This window comes from Bubalus kerabau, chromosome 4 (assembly GCF_029407905.1).
Source record: "Bubalus kerabau isolate K-KA32 ecotype Philippines breed swamp buffalo chromosome 4, PCC_UOA_SB_1v2, whole genome shotgun sequence".
In the NCBI taxonomy this organism is placed as follows: Eukaryota; Metazoa; Chordata; class Mammalia; order Artiodactyla; family Bovidae; genus Bubalus; species Bubalus kerabau.
Window position 1 is genome coordinate 21,101,536 of NC_073627.1, and position 14,216 is coordinate 21,115,751.

At 38.0% G+C, this 14,216-nt stretch overlaps 1 protein-coding gene across 5 annotated transcripts in view; it reads left to right on the top strand.

Annotated features, from left to right (window-relative positions):
- Positions 1–14,216, top strand: part of BRCA1 (BRCA1 DNA repair associated) — a 71,637-nt gene that overhangs the window by 37,031 nt on the left and 20,390 nt on the right. For all 5 annotated transcript variants that reach the window (XM_055575776.1, XM_055575778.1, XM_055575774.1 and 2 more), the window contains 4 exons: positions 3,723–3,894; positions 9,009–9,135; positions 10,913–11,097; positions 13,719–14,032. In XM_055575776.1, coding sequence (XP_055431751.1) covers positions 3,723–3,894; positions 9,009–9,135; positions 10,913–11,097; positions 13,719–14,032 — 798 coding nt within the window. The remainder of the gene's footprint in view (positions 1–3,722; positions 3,895–9,008; positions 9,136–10,912; positions 11,098–13,718; positions 14,033–14,216) is intronic.

A 14,216-nucleotide genomic window follows, 5' to 3' on the forward strand; every position in this document is an offset into this window, starting at 1 on the left:
GTTCAGTTCAGTCACTCAGTCGTGTCCGACTCTTTACGACCCCATGAATTGTAGCACGCCAGGCCTCCCTGTCCATCACCAACTCGCGGAGTTCACTTAGACTCATGTCCATCGAGTCAGTGATGCCATCCAGCCATCTCATCTTCTGTCATCCCCTTCTCCTCCTGCCCCCAATCCCTCCCAGCATCAGAGTGTTTTCCAATGAGTCAATTCTTCGCATGAGGTGGCCAAAGTACTGGAGTTTCAGCTTCAGCATCATTCCCTCCAAAGAAATCCCAGGGCTGATCTCCTTCAGAATGGACTGGTTGGATCTCCTTGCAGTCCAAGGGACTCTCAAGACTCTCAACACCACAGTTCAAAACCATAAATTCTTCGGCGTTCAGCCTTCTTCACAGTTCAACTCTCACATCCATACATGACCACTGGAAAAACCATAGCCTTGACTAGACGGACATTTGTTGGCAAAGTAATGTCTCTGCTTTTCAATATGCTATCTAGGTTGGTCATAACTTTCCTTCCAAGGAGTAAGCGTCTTTTAACTTTATGGCTGCAATCACCATGTGCAGTGATTTTGGAGCCCAAAAAAATAAAGTCTGACACTGTTTCCACTGTTTCCCCATCTATTTCCCATGAAGTGATAGGACCGGATGCCATTACCTTTGTTTTCTGAATGTTGAGCTTTAAGCCAACTTTTTCACTCTCCACTTTCACTTTCATCAAGAGGCTTTTTAGTTCCTCTTCACTTTCTGCCATAAGGGTGGTGTCATCTGCATATCTGAGGTTATTGATATTTCTCCTGGCAATCTTGATTCCAGCTTGTGCTTCTTCCAGCCCAGCGTTTCTCATGATGTACTGTGCATAGAAGTTAAATAAGCAGAGTGACAATACACAGCCTTGATGTACTCCTTTTCCTATTTTGAACCAGTCTATCGTTCCATGTCCAGTTCTAACTGTTGCTTCCTGACCTGCATATAGGTTTCTCAAAAGGCAGGTCAGGTGGTCTGGTATTCCCATCTCTTTCAGAATTTCCCACAGTTTATTGTGATCCACACAGTCAAAGGCTTTGGCATAGTCAATAAAGCAGAAATAGATGTTTTTCTGGAACTCTCTTGCTTTTTCAATGGTGCTGATGTTCCTGATAGGAGATGTATTTTTAGTAGGGACTTCCAAAGGAGATATTCAAGCTGGACCTTAAAAAATGAGAAGAATTTTTTTCCAGGTGGGAAGAGAATGGAGGCAGTAAATCAAGGCAAAGTCACAGAAGCATGAAATGCCCAGGAAGCACAAAATTGTGACTGGAAAATAGGGCATATGTGGTGGTTTAGGGAGAAGTAAGAGGTAAGATCAGAGTATGAAGGCCTATTTTGAATGCTGTACTTAGGAATTTATCATGAGAGCAGTAACAAGTAATAATTATATAGTATTCAGAAAGTGTTAACTTATTATCTGAGCAGTGGTGAACTACTAAGCTCCTAACTGGAAAAAAAGAGATATGATAAACATGGCTTTTAGGGAACCTTAGCTGTAGTGAAAGTAGAGATTAGAGTAGCAGAGTAGAAATAGATAAGAAAAGTAGGACTAATTCAAGAAACATAAGAATTCTAATCAGGAAAACTTGGTAACCAATTTGGGTTTAGTCTGCCAAATGTATCTGGCCAGTATCTATTGCGTATAGGGGAATTTGTCTGAGTTATGAAGTAATTGCTTTGGAAAAACCTAAAGGAAAGTTATCTACCTATTATTCTCCCATTACTGTTAATATTTTCTGATTTTTCTAACCTATTTAATGGCCACAGAAGTTAGAGGTGATGATCATGACAGTAGTGACCAATAGAGCTCCTGAACCTCATCTGATATCTGCGATTTCATCCCAGATTACTGGGAGCCCTTGACTAGGAGGATCCAATCAATGATGGAACTACTCAGAAGCACCACGTGGTGGCAATGGTGCTGCTGTGGACACTCTGGCAGCACGGCAGTCTCAGGATAGCAGTAGAAGCCTTTGTGGAGCAGGGAATACATTTACCAATCATAAAAACCTCCTAAAAACTGTGAATTCAGTATAGCAGGAGAAAGTAGATGACTTGTTTTTAGTAGAGAGCAGAGTCATTTGCAAGGATCTGAAGAAGAAACAGAGTGAAGCAATTTGTATTTCCCCGGGGTTTGCTGGCAGCCATACATGCTCCTTCTAAAAGTAATGAAGAATTGTGTATTTTGTGACTTCCCTGGTGGTACAGTAGATGAGAATCCACCTGCCAGTGTAGGGTTTGATCCCTGGCCCTGGAAGATTCCACATGCCACACAGCTGCTGAGCCCATGCTCTAGAGCTCACGAGCCACAACTAACCAAGCGCACACACTGCAACTACGGGAGGCCATGTGCCCTAGAGCGCGTGCTCTGCAACAAGAGAAGCCACTGCAATGAGAAGCCTGTACACTGAAACTAGAAAAAATCCTCATGTAGCAAGGAAGACCCCACTCAACTAAAAATAAATTTTAAAAAATTTTTTACAGAAAATAATTATATATTTTGGAGAGTGCCTTACTTATCTGATACTTTGCTAATCAAAAACCTTAGCCTAAGCAGGTTTCTTCTTCATCTGGAGAAATAAACATCAGGAGCCCCATAAGCAAGAGGAGCCTGTTATCTTGAGTTGAAAACAGTAACAGCTTACAGGCTTTCTGAGGGCTCTTTCTGTGGGCCCCTTTCTTCTAGCAGGTTCTTCGTGGAGATGGATCTTTAGGTACCCTGTCACTGTCTAGAAAGGCAGCACCACGAGGGCTGTATCCCCAGCCTGTGACAGTGCCTGGCACATAATAGGTGGTCAGCAAATAGTTAAATGAACAAATAGATAAGTTAATGAGTTAACTCGGTGCTCTTCCTGTTATAGATAAATGTTCAAAGAATCCCCAAAAAGGAAGAGACCTCACAAGCCAGAAATCAGACATTTTTATATGGACTAACTCTTATGCTAATTTTTTTTCTCTTAAACAGTAGTCTTTATTTTTACACAAAGCAGTATAAAATGAGGTAGTTCTTCAGTGTGTGACTTGGAGCTCGAAAATCCACCCTGAGTGTGAAAGAGCAACCCTTTGTGACCCCATGGACTGTAGTCCTCCAATCTCCTCTGTCCATGGGATTTCCCAGGCAAGAATACTGAAATGGGTTCCCATTTCCTTCTCCAATCATGCTAACTGTAAATACCAAAAAAGTACCTTAATTATTCTTTCACTCCCTAGCATTAAAAGAAAATAACTAACTTCAAAAGACCATCACCACTGGGAATTTCCTGACGATTCAATGGTTAAGACTCTAAGCTTCCATTGCAGGGGGCATGGGTTCGATTCCTGGTTAAGGCACTAAGATCTTGCATGCCCTGCAGCATGGCCAAATAATTAAAAAAAATTTTTTTTAAAGACATCACAGTTGGGACTTCCCTGGCAGTCCAGTGGTTAAGACTCTGTACTTCCACTGCTAGGGGATACTTGAGAGGGTTTGAGGAGTTTTTCTTCCTCCTCTAACATTGTTTTGAAATAATTTCATGGGCATTAATTGTGTGAATATAGTAGAGTTAAAAGGTGTTCAGCCAGAACTCATAATTCCATATGAGGTGATTTCAGTTCCCATGCTAAAATTAATTGGTTTGACATATTCTTGCTTTCTGGCAAGTTTCTATTGTAAAAGCATATGACTTTTTTTGTTTCATTTTCTCGTGTCTGCAGCAGAGGGATACCATGCAAGATAACCTACTAAAGCTCCAGCAGGAAATGGCCGAGCTGGAAGCTGTGTTAGAGCGGCACGGGAGCCAGCCTTCCCTCAGCTCTGCTTCCCTCACAGCTGATTCTCGTGGCCCAGAGCACCTGCTAAATCTAGAGCAAGACACATCAGAAAGAGGTTTGTAATACTGGCCAATCTCTGTTACCTTAAGCAAAATTCTTCCCTCTCTAAGCCTTTATCTCTTTCTGAAAGGTATGAACCCAGCACCAATATTTTATGATCTTTGCTCAGCATGTATTTGCTGAGTCACGTGGTGGGAAATCTTAGAGCCTTACTTCTAGTTCCTGCTTACAACTAATTTGCCATTCAGAGGGACCAAGAGTGTTAGTAAGTGTTGCTCTCTGACTACCCACAGTAAGAAAATGCCATGGGGGTGCCCACAGGGACCTGAATGTCATGGGGCAGGCTGGAAATAGGTGACCCCATAATTTTAGAAAGCTTACTAAAAACCACTCGACTTAACTCCTTATAACACTGGTGTCAGATCACAAAACTCTTATTTAATGTACTTTTTGGTTTGTAGAGAGAGATGTCTAGACATACTTCATGAGCTTTCCAGTTGGCTCAAGGGTAAGGAATCCACCTGCCAGTGCAGGAGACAAAGAGATGCAGGTTTGATCCCTGGGTCAGGAAGATCCCCTGGAGAAGGAGTTGGCAATCCACTCCAGTATGCTTGCCTGGGAAGTCCCCTGGGCAGAGGAGCCTTGCAGGCTTCAGTCCATGGGTCACAAGAGTTGGACACGATTTACATACTTTAGGAACTGCACCTTGATCCACAGAAAGCCCAATTATTCATGACTGTTATCACCAAGACAAGAGGAGGCATTTGGAGTAACCAGACAGGTAGAGTTGTTCTGAGTTGGAAAAAGTGAGCACTGACCTGAGGAATAACCTCACATAAATGAAAGTGAGATGAAAATTTGAATTTTAATTAGAAAAGGGCTATGAAAGACAACATATCAGTCACTGTTCTAAATAGAAGCAAATATGTAGACACACAGATAAAATGCAAGACACAGGCCTGGGTCCTAGGGGAGAGCTGGTGCTTAGGAACTGGCAGGTATGGTGGGCCCTCCCACAGTGCTCTTTACAGCTATCTCAGTGATAGCCATCTAGCTAACTTAGTGTTAAAGTCCCTTCTTCATTGCTCCTTTCATCAGTGCTACAGGGGCCAAGGGGCCTTCATTTGAGTCTTTCTAGGAACTCTACTCTTAATTATTCAGTAGAATGGCCTTGATTGTAGAGTGTGCCTTGCAGTGTTTTTATGTTCAGAAACAGTAGCTCATGGATGAGAAGCTAGGAACTCTGTTGCTATGGCAGTGGTTCAAAATGTATTTCCTTAAATACGTTCTTTGTAACTTTATCTTCATTTAGTTCACCTCCCAGATAACGAAGCCCAAAATCTCTAACCCATCACAATTCTCTTTGATGATTTCACCATCTTCAGCCTAAAAACAGATGACTTTCAGTTTTAATGCACCAGATACAAAATGTTATTGTCTGGCTTTGAATATGTCTGTAAATTTGTTATCTCATCTTTGTGGGGAGGGTGTTTATTTTTTCCTGAAGATCTGTACACAAAATGTTTGTGGTTTTTTTTTCCCAAATTTGCTATAGTTTTATATATTCTGTTTTACTATGAATTTGACAAACTGAAAATTTCTTCCAAATCTCTATATAAAACATTTTTCTTTAGAGAAAGCTTTTATTCTATCCTTTGTAATAAACGTATTCATTGGTCTGCTTTCTTATGAAATTATAACGTCCTCAGAAGGTAGTGGGTAAATGTTGAGAGGAGGGGAGGAGAGGATTATGAGAAGTTCCCCATTAAAAAAAAAGTTCCAACTCCACAGGGAGTATCTGCCATGACCACTTTTATTTGCATAATTTGAATATGTTGTTCAAAATGCTGAAATGCTACTTCTCAGGATCACCCATAAACACAATATTTTTTAATCATGATTTTTAAGTCTCTGATTTTTCCAGGCCCATTTTACCCTGTTAGACTGTTACTTTTTTTCATAGCCCTTATTAACTTTTAACAATATCTAATTTGTCTTGCATATTGTTTAGAGTTCCTTATTACCTCCCACTAGAATATAAGATCCATGTGGGCAGAGAACCCTTACACCTGTTCCTGAAACACAGTAGGTACTCAATAAATACATTTTTTTAATATATTTATTTATTTGGCTGTGTTGGGTCTTAGTTTCAGCAACAAAGTTGTGGCACACAGGCTTTCTAGTTATGGCTCATGGGCTTACTTCATGGCAGTGTGTAGGACCTTAGTTCTCAGACCAGGGATCAAACCTACGTCCCCCCTCGTTGTAAGGTGGATTCTCAGCCACTGGACCACCAGGGAAGTCCCCTCGATGAATATTTTAATTCACTTGATTAAAACTCTGAAGCCCAGGGACTTCTCTGGTGGTCCAGTGGCTAAGACTCTACACTCCTAACCAGGGGACCTGGGTTCAATCCTTGGTCAGGGAACTAGATCCCACATGCCACAACTAAAGATCCTGCTTGCCGCAACTACGACCCAGCTCAGCCAAGTAATAAATATTAAAACAAACAGAAAACAAAACTCTGAAGCCCACTCTAGAGTTACTGAAAGAAAATTTCTGGATATGGATTTTGGAGTTTTGTGGGTTTAGTTATGAAACATTTTGAGCATCAACTTAATAGCTTAAGTTTTGTTTCTTTTTCCCTCTTAAATTGGTGTGATTCTAACTGAAATTCAAGGAAACTGTTTTTTTGGCTACAGTGCCGTGGCATGTGGGATCTTACTTCCCCTACCAGCGATCAAACCCACGTCCCCTGCATTGGAAGCATTGGAAATCCTCACGCAGCTTCTTATCTTGGGAAAAGGAGTTCTGTTTACCTTCAGCTGTATTAAAATAACTTGTTTTTTAAATAAATGTTTTATTTTTGAATAACTTTAGATTTCCTGAAAGGAGCAAGGATAGTACGGAGAGTTCCTCCAGGAACTCTACCCCTTACCTAGTTCAGGTTCTCCGGATGTTGTCGTCTTGCATTACCATGGTACAATTGTCAAGACTAAGAAGTCAACATTAGTACATTGCTAGTAGTGAGTGACTCGACTTGATCAGGTTTCACAAGTTTTTATTTAAGATTCAGTATTCTTAAAGATGATGAAAGCCCCCTTTCTAAGGTCTATATCAAATGTCCTGTCCTCAGCCTAGATCTGCCCTACTGATTATCTGAGGGTCATCCCCAAGTCTACATAATATTTTTGTGCAAACGTGTATTCTTAACCATTACAAATTATGTGTACTTCCCTCTGCAGGTAAAGCTATTTCATACCATGCACTTTGCTTTTTTTTTTTGCTTTTTGTTTTCCTCCTGGATTACCTGTCATTCGTAAAGCAAACATAAGCATTTGTAACATCATAGTCTATTATAGCTGAGATAATTTTCAGGTACATCTGAGCTTTGTTGTCCTACAGTACATTCATTCATGGACACTTAGGGCTTATCACAAGTCAGTATCTCTTTCCTCCCTCTTCATTGTCTTTTCCTTTGATTCTTCGCAATACTTTGCATCAGTGCTTATTAGTACCTAATAGGCAGTCAGTAAAATTTATTAAATGTTTGGTCTGACCCATACTCCATACCCATGAAGAATATAACTAATGTTAAGATCCACAGATGAAGGAATGATTTTGGGGAGATTACAGTACTATTCTAATACTTGGGCACTGGATCCCTGCTTTTATGAAAAAAGGATTAAGGAAAAAGAAGAGCAGTAACATTTTTCCCTGTGTTTTTTTAGGTAATACTGAGTTATTGCATCCTAACTCAGGGTAGCTTATTTTCTTTGTAGTTTGGGCTTTATTGTAGTGAAAAGAGGAACTCGTATGTTAACTGTCCAGGTGATTGAATGACTTTTTAATATCTGTGTTTGTCTCTGAGGCCTTTCCCTTCCCACTCTTTCACTTTAAAAACAACCAAAAAAAAAAAAAAGAACCTTTTCCAGTGGTTAATTGTTTGATTTGTTTCCTTAGAGACTGCACATTACCTTCTATCAGTGATCACCCTATATTTAGGTGGAAAGTGATGCCTATATTAACAACACTTTACTTTCCAGTTGAAAGAAAAACCCGCTGGTTTATGGTTAGACCCTCCTTCATTTCAGCACCTTACCCCCAGGGTAGGGTTCTTGTGTTCCTAGAAAGGCACAGGTCCAGAAAAGATGATTATATAGGAAGCTATAAATAATGTATTTGAGGATTAACTCAGGAAATCAATGATTTTTCCCCCCAGGCTACTCAGTGTCTTAAAAAATAGTTTAATTAATACAGCCCTTTGTTTACATTTTTCTGTCTAGATTTATGGAGTTTGGCTTTCCTATAAAAGCTCAAAATAAATTACAGTTGTCAGTGACTTTGTAATGGATAGAAGACATTTGTAATGTTTATTTGTTTTTGCTTTTTAAATATTTCTGCCTTTAAGCCACTTTCTAGAAAGAAGTGGCACAATAATACATTTGGAGGAATTAATAAATAAAAAGGATGTACTAACATGCCAGAACTTTGCCTTGGGTCTCTTCTGTGTTTTTTCCTTTCTTGTACCAGTTCATCATTAGTTCCATATATTACTTCTAGGTTCCTTATCAGTGGGCACCTTGAGTTTTTCATTTGTATTGGTTTTTCAGTTTATTATTTTCTTAATAATTGAAAATGTGAAGCAAAATGTCACCTCTTTTCTTTCTCATCTAACCCCTCCCTCATGTTTCCACACACATGTAGAAGCTTAAACCCCATCCTATACAATCTTTGATGTGGAGGCAAATAGGGATGGAAGAGGGGTGTGCTTTGTGCCTTCTAGTACTTTCTTTTCCCTATTATATGAGAGGATTTGAGTGTAGTTTGTAGCAGAGATAAAAATTCATTTTCCTATTCTTGTTTCCTTATCATTCAGGGTCAAAAAATATAAATATATGATTTTTTCAACCTTGTCTCAGCTGGGTATCTTTATTTACCCAGTTTTAAAGTGTTCTTTTTTATTGTCATTATTATTTTTTAGTCATTTAGTTCCATTTGGTGCAGTATTGCTTGTGTTTATAGAATTCTGTCTGGTATACCTGTTTAAAAACCAATTTGATTGTCACAGATTGCTGCTTTTGAAAAAAATCAATAATTTCACCTAAATGATCACCATCAAGACAAAGCAGTAAAGTTGATTTCTTTGTTTTTTCATTCCATTTAAAGCAATATTAACTTCAGAGAAAAGTAGAGACTATTCTAGAAGCCAGAATCCTGAAAGCCTCTCTGCTGACAAGTTTCCAGTATCTCTGGATAGTTCTACCAATAAAAATAAAGAACCAGGAATGGAAAGGTAAGAAGTAATAAATATCAAGTCTGGGAAGCTAAATAGCACCTGTACTGACATTAAACTCTTATTGTTAATTTTTTTTTGCCATACTTTCTCTAGGTTTTTGTACATAGACATTTCTAACCTCTCATTGCCATAGGACACTTCTTTTGTTTAATTTCATGTTCGCTTTTCGGACCTATACCAGGCATGAGCTACAACATGAGGCATGCACAGTAGATCTACCCCTTCTCTATGTTGGAATAAAATAGAGAACTAGTGAGGGGTGGGAGGGAAGGAGGTTCAAGTGCAGGGATATATGATTCACTTCGTTGTGTACCAGAAACTAGCAACAATGTAAAGCAATTATACTCCAATTTAAAAAATGTTAAAAAAAAAAATATATATATATATATATGTATATAGAACTAAAACCTCAGTAAGCCTGGAGGCTGAAGGTAGATTTCTCTAAGGCCATACTTGCCCTCATTGAAGTTTTTGCCTTCCTAGAGAAAGTTTAGCTACTGATTTACCCCAGTAAATATTCAGAATATTTTTTAAGAGATGTTATTCACATCACTATTGATATAAGACTATGAAACACTACCTAGTTTTAAAAGTACCTTCATTTGATCTTAATAACAGTGAAAATAAAAGGACAAGTTCTGGACTATTATTCCAAATTGATAGTCCAGTAAAGAGTCTCAGAACTGATAGAATCACACATCTCACCACTCCAGGAAAGAAAGAGAATTCATAATGTATGGAGCTTCTACCAAATATATGTCTATTTCCACTTATCTAACTGGGAATAGTGATATATTGTCAATAATGTAATCACACCATCTTTTCCAAACCTCTTGAACTGAACTGAGGATATATTTTTGAGGCTGGGATGCTGGCCTGGTGGCTGTGATAGAGAGTGAAAAGATTGGACGTCCATAGGCACTGAACCCGTGTTTAGAGATAATGGCCTCATTGCCATGCTTTATCCAATTGAGCTAATCACCCATTTAATATTTAGATGAAATATTCCTCTTCCTCCTTCCCCATCCCAGTGTACCCTCCTGAGACTTCTATTAAAGAACCTACACATTGATTGAACTTCATCCCTCTACTAGACTCTTGAGCAACAGTTCAGGTCTTGCTCATCTTTAATCTGTAGAGCCTAGCTTTAATGCCTGACTCATAGTAAATACCCAATAATTGCTTGAATTAATTATCTGATCTCTGAGGCCCTTTAAATCTGTAGGTAAATATCTTATTCAGCAAAGTTCTAAACACCTGGAAGAATATAGTAATTACAATGTACATATGCTCTTCTAATGATACTTTATAGCTGATTTTTGTTTTTAGAGTGATTTTGGACATTGAAAAGGCAGGAAGTAGGGATGGTTCTATGAATTTTGCTAAAATTGGGTAGAAAGAATGAGTGTAACAATGTCAAAATTAATCAATTTTCTATTTTCATGAGAGCTGATTCTCATACATTCATTTGAAATAGTGTATAGAATATGAGTGTCGGTGGATAATTTGCTGAAATTTGCTGACCTGCTTTTAAACAGCTAGGAGATATGCTGCCTCAGACCAGCACCTAAGGGGAGATGTTACATGTCAGCCCTGACATGTTGGCAGACATCATGAATCCAGTCTCCTAGCCATCTCTTATGTTCTCTTTCGCTAGTCATTCCCAATCTCCGTGACAGTGAGCTGTTTCACTTATGCCTTGGCTGTTCAGAAAGTGTGATTAGTCCTTTCACAAGCTGCAGCAGTGGTTTTCTGCTTTCTTCCTTTTTTCCAGGTCTTCCCCTTCTAAATTCCAGTTGTCGGATAATAGGTGGTATATGCACAGCTCAAGGAGTCTTCAGGACAGAAACTGCCCATCTCAAAAGGAGCCCATTAATGTTGCTGACATGGAGGAGCAACAGCTGGCTAAGTGTGAGGCCCAAGATTTAATGGGGTCTTTTTTGCCAAGACAAGATCAAGGTAATATTTCATCTGCTCTGGTGGAGAAAACACTTTTATTTTACTCTGAGTCTTACCTAAAGACATTCTGGGTGAATCAACTTTCTAATGTAGTAGTCTATCAAGAATGCATCTGTTATATGTAAACCTGTTAGAAAAATAGCTTGAATGTTAATCCAAGTGGAAAATTATTGCCACTGTTAATCTTTCTATATTGGTTTAACTCTAACAGTTTTGAGGATGAGAGAGTTCTTGGTACTGTCTAAATATTTTACTTCAACTGTTAAATAAGAGTTCTAGGGCCCTAGGGTAAAGTTTTAGGCCTGTCCTTTATTGAAAAATGAGTCAGATCTCTAAAGTAAGCTCTTGTTTTATGAATTAATGAATATAAATTGCTATATATCTTATGCCTTATAAATCACTATAACTGAAAGGTGTGTTTTATGGCTTGTAAATCAAGGTTTTAATCGGTAAAGAAAGTTTTAAATTAATCCTCAAAAACACATTGTCATAAAAGGTGCTCTTAGGCACCTAAATGTATTTGGCCATATTCACTGGGGTCTTTTTAGTAATCTCATACATTCTACTTAGCTGTGCTTACTTGCTGATGTAGTGACATTTTCTGAAATGTTTTGGGGATGGTGTATTTTTTTAATTTGGTAATGATAGCTGATAATTTATTGAGTGAAAAATTTAATGATACCATCGTAAGTAGCTGTCTCATTTTCAACCCTTTTTCCTTCCTTACAAAAGTATTAATATGTTCAGTACCAGATGGTTGGAGAATATAAGTAATAAAAAAGCCATTTCAAACTACCTATGTTCTTGTCATCAATAATGAAATATGCTATATATCTTTAGTCAATTTACATAAACTTTAATTTTTTAATAAAAAATCATGATCATTATTTCTTTGCCATCTTTAATATATCAGAAGCATGTCTTTTTTTTTTTTAATTTAAAAACATTTTGATTGTTTTTAGTCAACTATTTGTATTTTTTTTAAGTTTCACTGATATAGGCAGTACCAAAATCTTCACAAACAGTCCAAAGATTAAAGTATACATTTGCTTATAACTGAAACACTTTTCTGTATACCTGAAACTAATACAATGTTGTAAGTCAACTATATCCCAATATAAGATAAAAACTTTTTTGAAGTATACATTTGAATCAAAACCATCCCCTAAGAACTAAAATAGATAAATGACAGAAATTATAGAAAGCAGGCTTTATAATATTGCATCTAAGGGATTCTAAGATACAAACATATTTCATGTTAAGACTGAAATAAGGTAGCATCTTAAAAATCAGTGGTATCTTAGACTTCCCTGGTGGTTTGGTAAAGAATTTGTCTGCCAGTGCAGGAGACATGGGTCCAGTCCCTGGTCTGGGAAGATCCTACATGCCTCAGGGGAACTAAGCCTTTTTACCGGTTATCGGGCCTGTCCTCTAGAGCCCAGGAACCACAACAGTAGCCCCCATTCACAGCAAACAGAGAAAAGCCCAAGCGGCAATGAAGACCCAGCACAACCATAAATAAATAAATAAACATAATTCCTTTCAAAAAAAAAATGGTATCTTTTAAAATTTTTAAGTTTATCTTTAACTGTGGTAAAAATACATAAAATTTACCTCTTAACCATTTTTAAGAGCTCAGCAATATTAAGTATACTCCCATTATTATGCAGTAGATCTCTAAAATTTTTCATCTTGTAAAACAAATTCTGTACCCATTAAATAGCAACTCCCTTTTCTCCCTCCCCCCATTCTCTGGGAGTCAGCATTTTACTTTCTAAGAGTTTAGCTATTCTAGATAGCTCATACAAATGGAATCATGCAGTATTTATCCTTTTGTGACTGACTTCTTTCATTTAGTATACTGTCTTCAGCATTCATCCATGTTTGTAGCATGTGACAGGATTTTCTTTAAAAACCATTGTGTGAGGGACTTCTCTGGCAGTCCAGTGGTTAAAACTCCATGCTTCCAATGCAAGGTGTTCGAGTTCTATCCCTGGTCAGGGAACTGGGATCCCACATGTCAAGCAGCATGGCCAAGATGAACTAAAAAAAAATTAACACAACTAACAAACAAAAAAACTGTGTGTGTGTGTGTGTATGTGTGTGTATCACATTTTCTTTAGTCATTTATCCATTGAGACATTTGGGTTGCTTCCACCTCTTGGCTATTGTGAATAATTCTACAATGAAGGTACGTGTGTACATTTCTCCATTTTATTGTAATTCAATGGAATACGTGATGAGTAAGGACTCCATTGTGATGGATGTGGCATGATTTTTTAAATCTCATTATTGGACATTTAGTTTGTTTCTAAATCTTTACTGTTATAAACATTGTTGCAGTGAACCTTCCCATGACTACACTTGTGCAGACCTCTTTAATGTCTTTAGGATACATTTCTAAAACTAGAATTGTTGACTGCGAGTATAAACACACAAAGCTTTTGCACGTCGTGCTAGATTTCCTTCAGAAAAGTTGTCACTTGGCACATCTACCAGGTGTTATTAATGTACCCATTTTTCTCTTAACTAACTTAATCTTTTTAATTCTTAGCAGACTAGATGTTATAATTCAAGATACATGGCCATATAGATTAAACTTCTTTCTTCATTCCTTCCAGAGGGAACCCCTTACCTGAAATCTGGAATCAGCCTTTTCTCTCATGAACCCGAGTCTGATCCTTCTGAAGACAGAGCCCCAGAGCCAGCTCATGTTCACAGCATGCCACCCTCAGCCTCTGCACTGAAATTATCCCAATTTCGAGTAGAAGAATCTACCAAGAATCCAGCTGCTGCGCACATTACTAATACTACAGGTTGTTGTAACCTGAGGGAAGAAAGTGTGAGCAAAGAGAAGCCAGAAGTGATATCTTCAACAGAAAGAAGCAACAAAAGACTTTCTATGGTGGCATCAGGCTTGACCCCAAAAGAACTTGTGAGTGTCTCCAGATGTGTTTCCCTAATGACCAAGCCTTCATTAACATACTGCAGATGGTTTTAAATGGGTATTAACTGTAAATAACCTATAGGAAGAAATCTAGCCAACAAGCTCATTTCTATGTAATTTAATTTCCATTACTAATTTCTAAAAATTCATACCTAGATAAAACTATAGCATG